We start from the raw sequence: 17486 nt of genomic DNA on the forward strand, positions 1-17486 counted from the left end.
GATGGTTACAGGCAAATATCACTGCAAATTCTTATGAAGGTTCAGGTGTATTAGAAGCCTGGAGAAGCAGCTGTAGAATTTCAGATGCCACTGAAAAGAAATGATGTTTCAGTTATAAAAGACAAACTGAATACAACAGTAATGTAGAAATGGCTCAGGATAACAAAGGTGGCTGGATGCAAAGACAACAACAGAAAGGAGGGAAACCCAGGCAGCATCTGGAAAGCCAGGAAAGAAGAGTTGGCAGAGAGGTCACAGGGGAGCTGCAAACCAGCTGACCAGCTTGCAGGACCAGAGAAGAGAATTCTGTCACTGACCTAAAAGAAATCCTCAGAAGGAAGAAGATGGACTGTAGTGACAATTTTAGAAGGAAGCATTTATTTTAGATCTTTTTAAAAATCTAAGATACTAAGTAGGGCTAAATCAGTACTTAAATATGAAATTAACCCAATACCTCAAATAAACTTGCTATTATTCTTCAACTGTAAGTAATCCATGCCCTCAGATTGCTACCTGTGGTTATAAAGCTTAGTTTTATACTGTTCTGGGTGTCAGACCACAGAGAATAGAAGAAAGAGGTGTCACTGAAAAGGAGGAACTTGGGTAAGCCTGAAGCCATGACAGGAAGATGGCTAGAATAAGACAGGAGTACCTAGGTCACACGTGCCACAAAAGGTTTCTATGCAAATTGACTTTTGAGCAGTATAACAGGTTTAGGCCAGAATCTTTTCAAGGAATGGTACAAAGACAGTGACCAATCAGAAGCCTGAAGTAAGTATGAAGTAGGGTAATAGGAAGCAAGTGACAGGAAATTCAGTTTCCGTGTTGGTTCAAAAGATATGCTGGATTTTTCTCAAGCTTCCTGTGCTGGTGTGAGTACAAAGTAAGGCAGAAAACAGTAAAGGGAGGAGAAATCTCCATAAAAAGAAGGGAACATATTTAGCCCTTCTTTTTACATAAATTAGCAATATTTCTATATGGAGGTGTAATCACCAGAGGGTACATGCAGTCACAGAAGTTACTGAGTAAAGATTGCAATTTCCCTCTCCTGAGTCCTCTCCCTATGTGTTTTAGAGGCCCACTTGCTGACACACCAGCAAGCATTTTGTTCCTGTTAGCACTATGGAACCTAGATGCTAGGAAATACATAACAAGACACTATTGGGCCTCCTGCACCACCAACTGAATTGTCAGCAAAGTTCCCACAGCAACCCTAAAGGACCAGGCCTGTGCAGGCCCTGGCTAGGGCTGTTGGGCACAAGCCTGGAGAAAGACTTCTCTGTCTCACAGGTGGAAGCCTATTTGATCCAGATGTGGATGAGTCCATGAAGTCAGTGTCATGCTATTTATCAGCCTCACTTTCTTTTATGCCTTGGTGGATATCTGTGGACCGGGCAATTTGGCAAAGATGCAACAAACAACACCCCTTTCTCATCATCTCTACTGCTTACTGACCACATCACTCTCCAGAGAAGCAGTGAAAACACATTTTAATTATCAGCCTGATTGCTTATAAACAAGGTAGTGAAAAATTAACCTCCCTAAACAGAGAGCAGGCAAAAGGAGGGAGATTTTAAAATAAAATATTAGGGTCAGAACTCAACCCACAAACTTGAGGAAACGCAACTCAGGGAGGAAAGGCTGCCAGGTCCTCTGTTTTTGAGTTCACGCCACATTGCAAGTGAGTGGCAACCTTCCCAGCCACTGTCCACTCCTTTCCCAGTCCAGCTGGCAGGGACAACACCTGGCATGGCAAGCTGCATGCCAGAGGCACATAAGTGAGTCCTTTATTGTGTCGTTTTCTCCCCTGTCCCCAGCCGATACTCTCAGCCAATCCTGAGACTCAGGGATCTATCCACCCCCTCCCTATAGACAGGAGGGAGTAATAGTATGTAAGAGGGAGACCACCTCACCTTGGCCGTCCTGTCCCTGGAGCCACTCACAATGATGCCCCCTTTGCAATCCACACAGTTCACCTCCTGTTCATGAGCCGAGTACTTGACAGTGAAGGTGCTGTGAATCTTATGAACGCCAATCTTCCCATCTCTAGGAGAGAAATAAGGAGCCGACCCCCAAGAACCAATTATTCTTTCTGTAGAAAGAGAATAACTCTCCGGAAACAGCCCAAGTCTCCAGTGACATCCAAATTTGCTAAGCATTAGACAATTCAGCCCAGTAAGGTGCTGACTTTCTAGATACCTTTACTTCTTCAGCACACCTGGGGCTGAACAGAGCTGAGAGAAAAAATATATTTTCCCCTGGAGAATATAAAAACCAGCTTCACTTTTCATTAGAAGCTCTTCCTGTTTTCCTTCTCCAGCTAACCCTGTTAACTCCTTTTGGTAAAATCTCTCTACTTTAAATGGAAAACCCTTCTGGTCTCCCTCCTCATCTCTTTGGAGTTAAGACAGAAAAGTCAGAGGCAGGCAGAATGTCCCCGAAGAATAAGATGGAAAAGGGTGGAAGGAGAAACCTGCAGCACTTACCCTCCTGCACTAACAATATGCGAGTTGGCCAGCACAAAGTGGCAAACGTCCTCATCATGCCCAGCAAAGACTCCCAGAGGCCGACGGTTCAAGCTGGCACCATCTGGACGGAACTGGTAGGCCAGGATGAAATTAGCTTGGGATATGTACAGAGAATCATCCTCTAGCTGCATCCAGGGCATCTGACTGAAATGATGGAAAAGAAAATTTAAAAGTCATCAAGATACAGTATGAAAACTCAGCTCCAATCTTTGAAGAAGCTGACCAATCCCCAACTTAGCAAGGATAGCCAACAAGGCTTATTATCTATACTTGATACCCTCCTTCAAAATTACCTACCCATCAGCTATCCTCAGAAAACTAGAGTAACTGAGCCTTGTGGTGATTTAATCTTCCTTAGACTTTCTAAAAGAGACTCAAAATTAAAAGACCAACTAAATACCACTTTTAATTGGAGAATATTCAATATTTCAACTACTGGCTACCTGGACTTCTCATGGGTAGGCAGAGCTTACAAAATTCAACGGTCAAGGGGTGAGAAGGGTCAAAAAGAAATCTTCAGCCAGGCACAGTGGCTCACACCTGTAATCCTAGCACTTTGGGAGGCCAAGGTGGGTGGATCACCTGAGGCCAGGAGTTCGAGACCAGCCTGACCAACATGATAAAACCCAGTCTCTACTAAAAATACAAAATTGGACGGGCGTAGTGGTACACGCCTGTAATCCCAGCTACTCTGGAGGCTGAGGCAGGAGAATCGCTTGAACCTGGGAGGCGGAGGTTGCAGTGAGCTGAGATCGTGCCACTGCACTCCAGCCTGGGCAACAGAGGGAGACTCTGTCTCAACAAAAAAAAAAAAAAAAAAAAAGAAAGAAAGAAATCTTCTAGCCAGGTGAAATAACTTTCTTTCATTCTGCATCCTCATTAATTTGAAGTGTAAGTGGGAAGTTTCAAGGTTCTAGGATTCCCATACATACCTCTTCCGCAATAGATCAGTTAAGGTGTGATGGAGAAGAGAGAAGAATAAACCCAGGGAAGCCCCATTCCCTTATTCTGTTAGAGCTAAGGGGTCATTTATAAGTGAAAGGAATGAAGCCATTTAGGAAAGGATGTTAATGTACTGATTAGATACCTAGATCCTCACAGGGATATCTACATTTCTGTATTAGAGGGTAAGTGTGGCAATGGAAAAACACAGCCCCAGAGCATTCTGCTACAGTTCAGGGGCTACAGAGAAAGTCAGCTCTTACAGGCAACTGATAAGAGAAATCCACAAATAGTTAGGTTCCCTCTGCAATCTGACAGGAGGAAGAAAGGCTAGAAGCCACAGACAAGTAAGTCCTGTGGCAGGGAATGAGACTTAAGAAAGAAGACTGTCAGATACTAGGCTCTCTGGTGGAAACTAAGCCCCTTTCCCAAGGTGGACATCCCACCTGTCCTATTCTACATAGGGGTTCTGGAGTTACCAGGTCCCAAGAAAAGCACAGGGACAGCTGACTCATCTCCAAGAACAGCCACCATCTCCTATTCCCAAGCCTGTCTGAGCAAACTGGGCTGTGTTTCTTCCCCAGACTCGTACAAGTGTCATGGGAATGTGGAAAAGTTCTGCAAATTGACTTGACGGGCCATTAAATGCAGCTTAGACTTTGTAGTAACTGAGTTTCTGCTCATGAGGTTTTTACAAGTGTGTGCATATATTACATGGAACATGTGTAGAGTGTGTACAGATGCCTGCTTTCTCACTCATTATGCACATTCCTCTTCAATATCCCCTTGCGTGAGTGTGTGGCACACTCAAGTAGGCAGCAAACACAGAGGGTGGGAATTTTTGTGTTTAGAGCCATCTGGTAAACAGCCATTTGCCTAGGACAAGAAACCAGGTTCATGCCAGGTGAACAGTGGAGAATCCCAGGGCAGCCTGGTAACTGTTCTGTGTGTTTATTTGCCAAACTGCTTGAAACTAGCCCCAAAAGGCAAATGTGGGAAGCAGAGGGTAAAGTCCTTCATCATAAAAATCTGTCTTTCTCTCCTGTAGTTTCTTTACCATCACCACCACCAATACCCAATACCACATTATTCACAGCATCTGATGCCAGTGAAACCAGTGGAAACTGGATGCAAGCAGGAAAGAAAGGTTCATCAGATGAAGAGGGCTGCCTGTGTCTTCAGCACAGGTACAGGTCACTCCGGAATGTGGAATCATGATGTTCCCTATCCATTGCAACCAATCAACAAGGAGCAATTTTTTGGTAGGGAGTCAAATAATAACTATGAAATCATTTAGCATCAATGAAGCATAAAAATTGGTAGCATTAGCAGTGCCATACGCATTTTCTAAATTTCCTTATACTTGCTCTAAGCTCTAACTCCTGTAACATATGTATCCAAACCTTTAGATCCTACCCTGCCTTTTAATAAAGTAGGGGAGAGGACTCAGGGAAGCCAAGAATGAAGAAGTAACTCCATAGAGTAGAAGATTTAAATAAAAATATTTGTAAAATAAGATGAATTGAAACCTTGATTTATTTCCTTTGATGGCATATGTTAACAGAGGTTACCTCTGAGTGGTGGAGTTACAGGTTAGTTTTATTTTCTTCTTTAGAATTTTCTTTTTCTTCAAATTTCTAAAATAAACATTGATTTCTTTATAATCATAAAAAAAGTCATTTGTTAAAGTACATTTATTGTATTCCCTTCTTTAAATGTGAAAAAGTTGTCCTTCTGATGCCCTCTTTGTGGTACTCAAAGGCTCACCAGTGCCCACCCACCCAAGATAGCCCCATTAGCCTCTATGTAGGACCAGATTTTTTATTTTCCATTATGCTTTTATGTCCCAAGTAGCTTTTAAAAAGTCAAGAGGCTACTTGCCTGCATCTCCACTTCAGCAGAATCCCCTCTCGGCAGCGCCCCAGTCTCCAGTTCTGAGACACCTTCACCCGTTCCTTCACTGGGACACTGGTCATCCTATGTCCAGACAGAACAGATAATCCAATCACTACAACTTATTGCCAACCACAGAAAATTCCATGGGCTTACTGAGTCAGGATTTAGGAGCATCCAGAATACAAGTAAAGAGATTAGGAGACCAGGAAGGAGTAACTGTTCTCTCTCCATACTTGACTAAGAAAAGCCTGTCCTTTAAACTATCAAAAATGTCCACAGTGATGCCAAAGCAATCTAATGGAGAATGGATGACAATCCTGGAACCACTGGATGTCCAAATTGGGGGGGGGAAAAAAAAAAAAGAAATGAATCCTGACCCCTACCTCACACCATACAGGAAAAGTAATTCAAAACAGATCATAAACTTAAAATCTAAAACTATAAAGCTGTCAGAAGAAAATATATAAAAACATCTGACTAAGAAGGTAGACATAGATTTCTTAGGACACAGAAAGCAATAACAGAAAATAAAAATCCAGTAAATCAGACTTCATCAAATCCAAAACATCTGCTCACCAAAATGAATACACAAGCCGTCATCTGGGAGAAAAGATTCACAGACTGTATATCTGACAGGAATTTGTACCCTGATGAGGAAGTCCTCTCTGTATTTGTTCATATATTTTTGGAAGACCAATAAGAAACTCTCCTACATTGTTGGTGGGAAAGCAAAATGGTACAGCCATTTTGGGAAAAGGTCTGGCGGTTTATTATAAATCTAAACATATATGTACTCTATGACCTAGCAATAACCTTAGAGAAACAAAAAGACTTACACAAGAATGTTCATAGGAATTTCAGTCATAATAGCCAAAAGTGGTAAACAGCCCAGGCATCCATCAACAGGAAAGTGGATAAACACACTAGGGTAGGTTCATATAATGGAATACTACTCAGCAAAAAAAAGGAAAGAAGTACCGATACACAGCATAATGTGGATGAATCACAGAAACATTATGTTGAATGAAATAAATCTTACACAAAAGAAATTGTAGTGTATGATTTCATTTACATGAAGCTTGAGAAGACAGACAACTAACCTACGATGAAAAAATCAGAACAGTCATTACCACCAGGATAGGGATGGAGACCGACTAGGAAAGAGCATATGGAAACTTTGAGATAATAGTCTATATTTAAGTCTTGAGGGGGTTTGGGTTATACAAGTTTATATGCATTTGTCAGAAATGGACCAAATGTGCAGGATGTGGTGGCTCACAACTGTAATCTCAACACTTTGGGAGGCCAAGATGGGAGGATCACTTGAGCCCAGGAATTCGAGGTTACAGTGAGCAGCGATTCCACCACTGCACTCCAGCCTAGGCAACAGAATAAGACTCCCTCTCTAAAAAAAAAAAAGAGAAAAGAAATACATCAAATGATACACAAGATTTGTGTGGTTTACTCAAATATAAATTCACTGTATATATTTTTTTCTTAAAAAAAACCCATAAACTAATATATTCTAGTCAACGATATGTATGCACACTGAAGCCTTTAAGGATAAATGTACTGATATCTGTAACTTATTTTGAAATGCATGATAAAGCAAATACAGCCAAATATTAATTATAGAACCTAGGTGGTGCATATATGAGTGTTCATGGTACAATTCATCCAACTTTTCTATGAGTTTTAAATTCTTCAAAACATTGGAGGGCGAGTGTCAATAGTACTTTCTGGGTGAGCTGAGTTAACAGCAATAAGAGAAGAGAGCACACAAGCTACAGGAATGGCACTGTTTGGGGATGGGTTAATAGGCAATAGGGAGAAAAACTCTAAGCCCCTTAGAGAGTATGCCTTTGAAGAGAATTTTGAAATCATGAGCAAGAATTTGAAAATTCCATTTTAGGCTCCCATATATCTCCTGTGTCTCCCTAGCTTGCTCCACTGCCCATACAAGGTACACTGCTTGGGACAAGAGTGATAACTGCCATGTCTGCCTGGAAATTTGCTGGCCAGGGAGAAATACACTAATTTCTTTTTTGTTTGTTTGTTTTTTTTGAGACGGAGTCTCGCTCTGTCTCCCAGGCTGGAGTGCAGTGGCACAATCTCGGCTCACTGCAAGCTCCACCTCTCGGGTTCGCATCATTCTCCTGCCTCAGCCTCCTAAGAAGCTGGGATTACAGGTACCCACCACCACACCCGGCTAATTTTTTTAAATGTTTTTAGTAGAGACAGGGTTTCACCGTGTTAGCCAGGATGGTCTCGATCTCCTGACCTCGTGATCCGCCCGCCTCAGCCTCCCAAAGTGCTGGGATTACAGGTGTGAGCCACCGCACCTGGCGAGATACACTCATTTCTTCCAGCCTCTACTTATACCTTCACATTTACCACATTTTACTAAAAGCCATCAAGCAAGTCCAGCTTTCAAGATTCTAATGGACACAGGTTAGAAAGAATGGTTTTGGCAGGCAGAAAGAAGATACCTAATTCACTTTTAGCTAAATAATGTTCTGCCTCCTGGTGTTATTTCACTTATTTATTTGTACAGAATAATTATTTTTGGTTAATAAAGTGATAAATGCACAGGATAAAAAAAACACACACACAGATAGTATGAAAGGTTAACAATGCAAAAGTGAGTCTTTCTCAAAACCCCTAGCCAAGACTCTCCCTCTCCAGAGGCAACTATGTATTCACTGTAGATAAGTATATATGCATTTTGCCCAGGCTGGTCTCCAGCACCTGGCCTCAAGCAATCCTCCTGCCTTGGCCCAGGCTGGTCTCCAACACCTGGCCTCAAGCAATCCTCCTGCATCTGGCCAACTGAATACTATTTTTAAATTATATAGAATGTTATAAATCTCTCTGGATCATTATTCCAATTGTAATTTATTTAACCAACATTTAATGTGGTGCTCACAATATGCCAGGCACTGTTTTCATTTGCCCAATGCCTTACGCATATCAATAAGTGCTGATAAGGAGCAATTATATTTCTTATATTTCTAGAAAGTATATTCTTTTCAATTGGAAATAAGCAATAAGCAACTATCTTTGATTTTAAAAAAAGAAAGGAAGAAATGGCCCAAACTGATATGAATATATAATAAACAGAAAACTGTAAACTAAGGAAATAAATCACTTTAATTAGTGCTATTGGGTTTGTATAGCACATTGACTTTATGAGAAGGAAAGGAGAGGGGGAATAAGAATATGCGTGGCTAGAAAGAACACTGGAAGGATAAAATAAAACACCCATAGTTAACTGTGGATAGTCAACTTTGGGTGTTTTTATTTTATCCTTTATGCTTTTATACATTTTCTAATTTTTCTTTTTCCTTTTTAAATTTTTTTTAATTTCAATAGCTTTAGGGGTACAAATGGTTTTTGGTTACATGGATGAATTGTATAATGATGAAGTCTGGACTTTTAGTATACCAGTCACCTGAATAGCGTACACTGTACCCAGTAGGTAATTTTTCTATCACTCACCACCCCACCTTCCTCCCTTCTGAATCTCCAATGTCCATTACACCACTCTGTATGCCTGTGTGTACCCATGCCTTAGCTCCCACTTATAAGTGAGAACACGCAGTATTTGGTTTTCACTCCTGCGTTACTTCATTTAGGATAATGGCCTCCAATTCCATCCAAGTTGCGCAAAAGTCATTATTTCATTCCTTTTTATGGCTGAGTAATATTCAAATACTCATTAAAATAGTAATAATAAATGCTGTTGGTAAAACTTGTTGAATATCAATAGAGAAAAAAACTGATTTAGATTGCCATCTCTTACCACAATATAATAAATTCCAAAAATATGAGGGTGAATTCAAAAGTTTAACTAGAAGAAAACAAAATATATACATATTTCAATGAAGAGCAGAGATAATTTCCCAATTGAAATGGAGATAATAGAAATTATTCTATTGAAGCAATAGAAATGTATCAATTATAAAGTATTTGAGTTTAATGCTATTAAAGTTGAAATGCTACAGGAAGGGAAAAAAGATTAAAAGCGACAGAGTAGGGGAAAAATTTTAACTAACATTGTAGATATAAGTTTTGTCTCTAACACTTTTAGGGAGCTGATAAAAATCTATCAAGATAACACCCTGTCTCCAATACCCTATCATCCATGTCTGACAGAGGATAAGGACAGTCACAGTATTCACAATGTAAAACACCGGAGGAAACATCCCCCAAGAACAGTTTACAGGCATGTACATTAAAACCATTTTTAAAGTACACCTCACATCTATTAAGCAGAAAAAACTGACACTAGCTTTAATTTGATAGAAGAGTGTGGATTTGGTTATATGTTGCTTATAGCACATTCAGCAGGTACAGTCTTTCAGAAAGGAATTCTGTTAAGACAAAAGTCATTAAATGACAGCTTATGATCTAGCATTTCTACTTTGAGCACTGTATCATTAAGAAATAATTCAAAAGAAAAAATTTTTACAAAGATATTTATGGCTGCAGCTATATATTAGAGCTAAAATCTGGAAATAGCCCAAAGGTCTGTCTGTGGGGGAGAATAGTATACTAATGCAATGGAACATACTGCCACTAGAAATGACAAATGTGAGGATTGCAAAACATTTTGGCAACAACTATAGCAAGTAATGGTATTTTTAAAACTAAGTTAAATTTATAAAGGTAGAGGTGGGGAGACACTACATAAAATTATGTCTCCATAAATAACAGATCTAAGCTGGGCGTGGTGGCTCACAACTGTAATCCCAGCACTTTGGGAGGCCAAGGAGGGTGGACCACCTGAGGTCAGGAGTTCAAGACCAGCCTGGCCAACATAGTGAAACCCTGTCTCTACTAAAAATACAAAAATTAGCTAGGCGTTGTAGTGGGCGTCTGCAATCCCAGCTACTCGGGAGGCTAAGGCAAGAGAATTGCTTGAACCTGAGAGGCAGAGGTTGCAGTGAGCCGAGATTACACCACTGCACTCCAGCCTGGGCGACAAGAGCGAAACTCCGTCTCAAAAAAAAAAAAAAAAATAATAATAATAATAATAATAACAGGTCTAGGCTGGGTGCGGTGGCTCACACCTGTAATCCCAGCACTTTGGGAGGCCGAGGCGGGCGGATCATGAGGTCAGGAGACAGAGACCATCCTGGCTAACATGGTGAAACCCTGTCTCTACTAAAAATACAAAAAATTAGCCGGCCGTGGTGGCAGGCGCCTGCAGCCCCAGCTACTCGGAAGGCTGAGGGAGGAGAATGGCGTGAACCCGGGAGGCAGAGCTTGCAGTGAGCCAAGATCGCGCCACTGCACTCCAGCCTGGGCGACAGTGCGAGACTCCGTCTCAAAATAATAATAATAATAATAATAATAATAATAACAACAACAGGTCTAAAGATGTTAATAGATGGTGCTTTATTAAGTGATCAATTGTTGAAAATATATCACATAATTGTTGACGGTTATGTCTTCCTATTTACCTTTAACTAAAGAGCAGATTAAATAAAATTGAAAAAGCACAGAAGGCAGACTCAGGAAACTGGGATCTATATCCCAATTCTACCGCTTACTAATTATACAACCCAGGTAACTAACTTCTCTAATTATCCATTTCTTCACCTATAAAATGAGGATAATATTTAACACAATTGTTTTTTAAAATGACACCTAAAACGAAGTACAATACATGTTATAAATCACTACAAAAAAGTTAATTATCTTTACATAAGTATAGGTAGTAGATAATATCCATTAACGGTGTTGTCACTAATGTGACTCTAATAATCATTTGTTTTTCTTCTAATTAGTTTAGTTATAACTATTAGAAATTGTTCCTCCAATATCAAACATTTGTTATTTTTCAGGCTGAACAATTAGGACTTGGCTATACACATGTTAAGGCTAAAATCTTTTACTGAATTATTCTATTGGGTGAATGTAGTCCCTGGTTTTAAATCACTATAGAGCCACCTACACTACCAGACTACTACTGAGGACAGTAAAAGATACTTAACAGGATGGGCCAAAGGAACTGAAATCTAAATGAAAAAAAAAAAAAAAATAGACTTCCCTGTCTACTCCTCGTATCTGCAAATCCCTCCTGGATATAAAGGAAGAAACTGTTTACAGTTATATCTCTTCTCTTGAATTAGGTCTAAAATTAATGAGTGGTGATGAAACTAAAAAGGGAATACTCTGGATCATAGCAGGAAGAAAACAAAAGCAAAAGAATGGATATATTTCCTGAACTGGAATAAAGACAGCACTTCTCTCACCTCCCTGGTCACTTAACTGCCATGTGACACTTTACTAGGGGTCAAAACACTCCCCTGAGGGTTTGATCATAGCACCAAGAAACTTTCAAAGTTGAACTTTAGAAGCTGCTACCAAACAGCAGGTGCAGGCATCCTCTCCCAAGAAGAATATCATAATCAAAATACTTGGCTGTAGTCCTTCAAATTTAGACTTTGAAAAAAAAAAAAAAGTTCAATTTGGCTTTGACTTGAAAAAGCTCTACTTTATTAAAAACAATTTAACAACTCAGCTTTTTCATATCTTTTGTCTAACCATCTTGGATGGTTACAGTTTCCCTAGCTGTTGGCCAAATCATATCTATATTTTTATTGGCTTCAGCACCTGAAAAATCCAAAGAAATTTTTAAAATATCTCCTTTCTCTGAAAACAGGTATCCCTCCATCCCTGTGGGAACGTGTCACTGCCAGTCAAAGGGGGTCAGGAGAACAAGGCAGCAGAAGAAAAGTACCTGAGAAGACAGGAGCAGGTACCCCTTGGAATTCACCAGGGACCCTTGCTCCCATCCTTGAAGCGGCCTCTGGCCAGCCATTTCTCCATATGGTTACTAATGTAAAGTGAGGGTGCTCCTCTCAAAAAAATGATTAGTGCCCTGTAAATAAATCTCTCCGTGGATGTTAATGCACAGAGGACCTGGCCCCGTGGGCCTGGCTGAACTGCCATTTTCCCAGCCCTCCTTCTCTTGCCTCAGGCTCATTTTTCCACTAGGCCTCTTCCCTCTCAGCTTTCCGGCACTTAGTAACCATTAGAGTTTGCATTCCTGGGCATATGACCTATTTTAAACAAAAACAACACAACATGCACCCACAGTAAGCTATCTGGCCCCTTCAAATCTTGGCAAGTGAGTCCAGAGGGACAGAAATTAATCTAGGCAGTTATCTACAATGACCTTTCATTTCCCCTCTCCTTGCTCACACCCCAAAACCAAAAGCAAATAAATAAACCTAGTCTGAAGAAAAATGGCTGGGGGGAAGGAAGGGGAAGTGCAGGTATATCGAAGAGGTCTTAAACAACATAATCTCTGAGATCTGAAGACTCCTGGAACACAGATCAATTTCCCTCTCTGTACCATCTCACAGCTTGATTCCCCTGGAAGCCACCAATGCTGACCAACTGCATGGATGGCATGATTTCCATAAGCATAACATCCTGCTGATTTGGACGGAAACTCAGGAAAGGAAAGTGTCTCTAAGTGTAGAACAAGGCCATGTCAAGGGGCACCAGGCCAAGGAGGGGAAAACAGGGTTACACAAAATGCTTGGAGCTTAGAATTTTATTTTAATTAATTTATTTTTTTGAGACAGGGTCTCACTGTGTCACCCAGACTGCAGTGCAGTAGCGCAATCTGGGCTCACTGCAACCTCCACCTCCCAGACTCAAGTGATTCTCCTGCCTCAGCCTCCCAAGTAGCTGGGATTACAGGCACATGCCATTCCTACCCAGCTAAATTTTTTTTTTTTTTTTTGAGATGGAGTCTTGCTCTGTTGCCCAGGCTGGAGTGCAATGGCGCAATCTCGGCTCACTGCAACATCCGCCTCCCAGGTTCACGCTATTCTCCTGCCTCAGCCTCCCAAGGAACTGGGACTACAGGTGCCCGCCACCATGCCCAGCTAATTTATTTTTGTATTTTTAGTAGAGACAGAGTTTCACCGTGTTAGCCAGGATAGTCTCGATCTCCTGACCTTCTGATCTGCCCGCCTTAGCCTCCCAAAGTGCTGGGATTACAGGCGTGAGTCACTGTGCCTGGCCTACCCAGCTAATTTTTGTATGTTTAATAGAGATGGGGTTTCACCATGTCGGCCAGGCTGGTCTTGAACTTCTGACCTCAAATGATCCACCTGCCTCAGCCTCCCAAAGTGCTGGTATGAGCCACAGCACCGGGCCTTGGGGCTTGGAATTTTAAATTAACACTATCTCTTGATTTCTCTTATCTTCTTTCTCTCCAGATTTTTCCCCAGATTGCCTGTTCTCACCAGTTCTTCTATCAATGCTAAGAACTTGGCTTTAGTGTAAAGTATTTAAGCAGCCAAAGATAAGAACCTTCTAACTTTTCATTTATACTTGCATTAGCCTGAATATTCCAATAGCTTCAGTAGCAGAGATTTATAATTAAGGTTCAAACAAAATTAATAAAAAATCTTTATATCATGTTAAATTGCTTATCCTTTTGGCCAAGGAACAGAGAATAGCCCCAAAATTCAGAGTGAAGGGAGACTGTAGGAAACATGCCAGCCTGAGGACAAGACCATGCACAAAGAGGGCATGGAGCTGACTGAACTGACCCACAGCTCCCTTGAAAGACCTCCAGCTGTCAACCGACTTTACCCATTCAACTCACTTTTCATGCTTCACACTATGCAACTGGAATCCCACCAAGCCAATCTCTTCCACGTTCATTCATATACCCACACTTTCACCTATATTGCCAGCCTCAGCCTACCTTTGCCCCTGACTGCTACTTCTGGGGAGTAGTCAAATTCATCCACTCTTTAAAATCTAGATAAAGCCTCTACTTCTGTGACTCTTCCAAACATGCCATCTGAACTGTTAGATGGAACCTACCATACACCTAAGCATTGCTAGCTTTTCACAGCTATACATCATCTTTTTTGTCTAATTTAGTCATAAATTCCACAGGATCAAGTCTTAAACCACTTTGTGCTTCTAAAAGTGGCTCTCAACCATCACTGTGCAGACAAGTGGTATGGCAGTAACCCTGAATAAGTGCACCATCAGATTTTAAACAATATATAGAATTTATTTTTGTTCAACTAACAATCCACACTTTTACAGGGATTTCTATCAGACACTAAGCCAAAATATTGCCCATGATACAATTTGCCGAAAATAAAATAAAGATTGCATGTTCAGAGGAACATATATGAACTTTACCTCAAAGGATATAAGAGAAAACAATACTGTTCAAACAGTAACACACCAGAGGGTGAACAAGTAAATAGTGTAAATAATCATGAACAGGTTCTTCAATTTTCTGAAACTTGTTTTTTTTAAAAAAAAAAAAATGACATTTACCTTTAATTCCTTAATGTACTACCAAAAATTCTAACATTATACAAAACTATGTCTTTAACATAAAAAGTGAGAACCATGGTCCTAGCATAATAGGTATTTTGATAGACATTGCTTAGGAACTGCTCAAGCAAGAGTTTCCAAAAACATGGTTCTCCCTTTGGCAAGTCACACTTTGAACAACACCTGTAGCTCCAAAGGCCCTTCCTTAAAATGTGTAACATACCACATCTTCAAGAATTCAACCAAAGCCTCCAAATTCTTATTCTAGAGAGGCTCAAGGGAAGAAATCTGAGCAGATAAAGTATCTTAACATGGCACCCACATGTCAAAAATGTCTAAACAGTTTCAGAAGCACTAAGCATAAACCTGGGTCCTTTACGTGCATGAGCTTAAGATTCAGAACTTGGCTATGTTCACATCCTTTTCCTCCTGGCATTGGTTAGGTTCTGTATTTGCACGGCACTTGACCAGTATATGTGTTCTGCAAGATGTTAAAGAGATATTTAGCAGTGAAAAAAAGAATTTTATGGTCAAAACATTTTGCACGATGCTGGCTGAAACAAAAGTAAACAGGTCCCTCTATCACAGGACTTGTCAGTGCCTTTAATCCCCAATGGACATTGTGATCCCCAAGAGAGGGAATGTGGCGCACAGCATTTTCCCCACTCATTTGATTACAGAATTAGTTTTTCAAGAAACCCACAATACAACTTTTGGAAAGGCTGATCTAGTACTTTCTAAAAATGAACAATTGCAAGAAAGATGCCGATTTTTGGGGGGCAGGGAGCGGTGAACAGGCCTTCCTCTAAGTGAGTCATGAATTAGGCACTAGCAGACTAAGAGGTAGACTTTGTTCTCATACCTTCAAAATGACTTTTCCCTAGACTCCTCATCTGAAATGTGAGAAATAATTACACTGCTCTGCTTCCCAGGGTTTTTTTTAATTGTTTTTAATCATGAAACTGTGTTCTATATTAATCATCAAAACAGGTTCTCAACCCAAGTGACCAGACTTCAAAATCCCTGGTGACCTTCCAGCCTGAATGAAGGGATGAGGAGAATATGAACCAGATGTCACCCAGAAAGTTTTTACATCTCCAGCTTCTAGGCCATTATGATAAAGTCAAACTGCATCCAAGATAAGGGATGAAGTTCTCCCTTAGCAACTCACTTCTGGAGGGGACAAACACACATACCATTCATATCTGAACCTTGATTCAACTTTTTGATGTAGACTTTCTAAAGGAAAACTCAAAGAAACATGGGAGGTCAAAGCTGGAACTACAGGGGAAAAAGAAAAAGAAGTACTCAAAGACTATTTCCTTTTCTTTAAGGAGAATGAACTCATTACAGGGTTAGTGAGCAGGGGAAATATCATTCCTTTCAGTGAAATAGCTTTCCAGGAAAAGTATCTCAACATATTTACTATAAAACAATTTAATTTCCCTGTCCCATCACCTGCCACCCCATCCTCATCCCCCCTACAAAACCCACGGATTGTGGATTTCCTCTCATTCTTGGCAGAGTTACCAGAAGAAATATAATACCCCCTTCGGACTGCTCCCAACAGCTGCTGGAAAAAGACGGGAGAGCTGGGGGTATCCCTCCAAAGCTGCCTCTAAAAATGACCGTTCCCCCTTCCAACCCACACAGCCAGTGAGCATAAGACTTCTCTTTCTCTACTTTCTTAAAGCAAGGGGAGACCACAAAATCAACAGCGTACCCTAATCCAAAATACTTGCTTCCGGCCCATCTGTTCTCCTCAATATGACTCCAAACTGAAGCTTCTGTACAGTAACCACCACTCTATTTCTCCCCTAACATGTAACTATTAAAACAATCCTCTACCACCTCACAAGACCAGTATTTCTTATTTGTTTAATCTACCAATCTCCAAGTTAGGGTTCCTATCAAACTCCTATTCACTGTAATTTCCTATCTCTGTCCACCTGTCCCAATACCACACACTTCATACAAATACGAATCCCCCTCCAGGTCAAGAGACTTGAACAACAAAAGTCTAGGAACAAATTCATCAATGGCTACCCTACACCCCAGCCCTTGCCCAATATCCCTTGCCCAATATCATCATACACGAAATGCTCTTCAATTCGGTCTAAAAATGCCCCATCATCAGGCAACAGAGAGGCATCCAGTTATCCTTCAGCCTCTCAGCTGAGACCACCAACAAAGAAGTTCATGAATGTCAACTGGGGGCACAGGCAATATCTCTCTTTGCCAAGGAGAAACTGGAGAGAACCTCCAGCATCATTCCCCAAAGGTGACAGCCAGGGTTGAGTGAAGACCGTGAAAACTGTACAAGAGCTGGGGGAGAAAATATAATGTAAGGAATGATTTGGAATCAGGGGCAGGAGAAGGCGGAGGGATGAACTGGCTGACCCCAAATGTCTTTTCCATCTCTAACTCCTATGATTCTTTGACCTCCAATTTTGTGCTGTGGACAAGGAATGGAAAGTCAACAGACGTGGTGATGTTTTGAAAAAGCCTGGCAGTCTGCTCTTGTCATTTAGTGGCCTTTGCATGTATTTTTTAAGGTGTCTCCAAGCCCTGTCTTCATTTCACAGTTGTAACCTTTCTCAGCAATTTGAGCTCATGTCAAATACCAAAAAAGAAGAGGAAGAAGAAAGAATGTGCTGGCAATTAATTGTGGGCTAAAGAGGGGCGGCATGCACAGGGGCCCATTGGGTGGCCCAGACTTCCAGGGAGGGCAATGTGGACAGTTTGGATAAAATGAAGAACTGACTCAAAATTGAGACAAGGCAGCCAAAC

At 40.8% G+C, this 17486-nt stretch overlaps 1 protein-coding gene across 4 annotated transcripts in view; it reads right to left on the reverse strand.

The window, feature by feature from the left end:
- The window catches only part of FBXW4 (F-box and WD repeat domain containing 4), an 85709-nt gene that overhangs the window by 61520 nt on the left and 6703 nt on the right, over window positions 1-17486 (reverse strand). For 2 of the 4 annotated variants that reach the window (XM_054503095.2, XM_054503093.2), the window contains exons 2-4: window positions 5348-5447; window positions 2487-2668; window positions 1914-2046 (exon numbers count right to left, since the gene is read on the reverse strand). In XM_054503095.2, coding sequence (XP_054359070.2) covers window positions 1914-2046; window positions 2487-2668; window positions 5348-5447 — 415 coding nt within the window. Of the gene's footprint in view, window positions 1-1913; window positions 2047-2486; window positions 2673-5347; window positions 5448-17486 lie in introns of all 4 variants that reach the window. The other 2 variants (XM_054503094.2, XM_054503092.2) reach the window with 1 other exon arrangement.

The sequence above is a fragment of the Pongo pygmaeus genome, chromosome 8 (genome assembly GCF_028885625.2).
Source record: "Pongo pygmaeus isolate AG05252 chromosome 8, NHGRI_mPonPyg2-v2.0_pri, whole genome shotgun sequence".
NCBI classification, from domain to species: domain Eukaryota; kingdom Metazoa; phylum Chordata; class Mammalia; order Primates; family Hominidae; genus Pongo; species Pongo pygmaeus.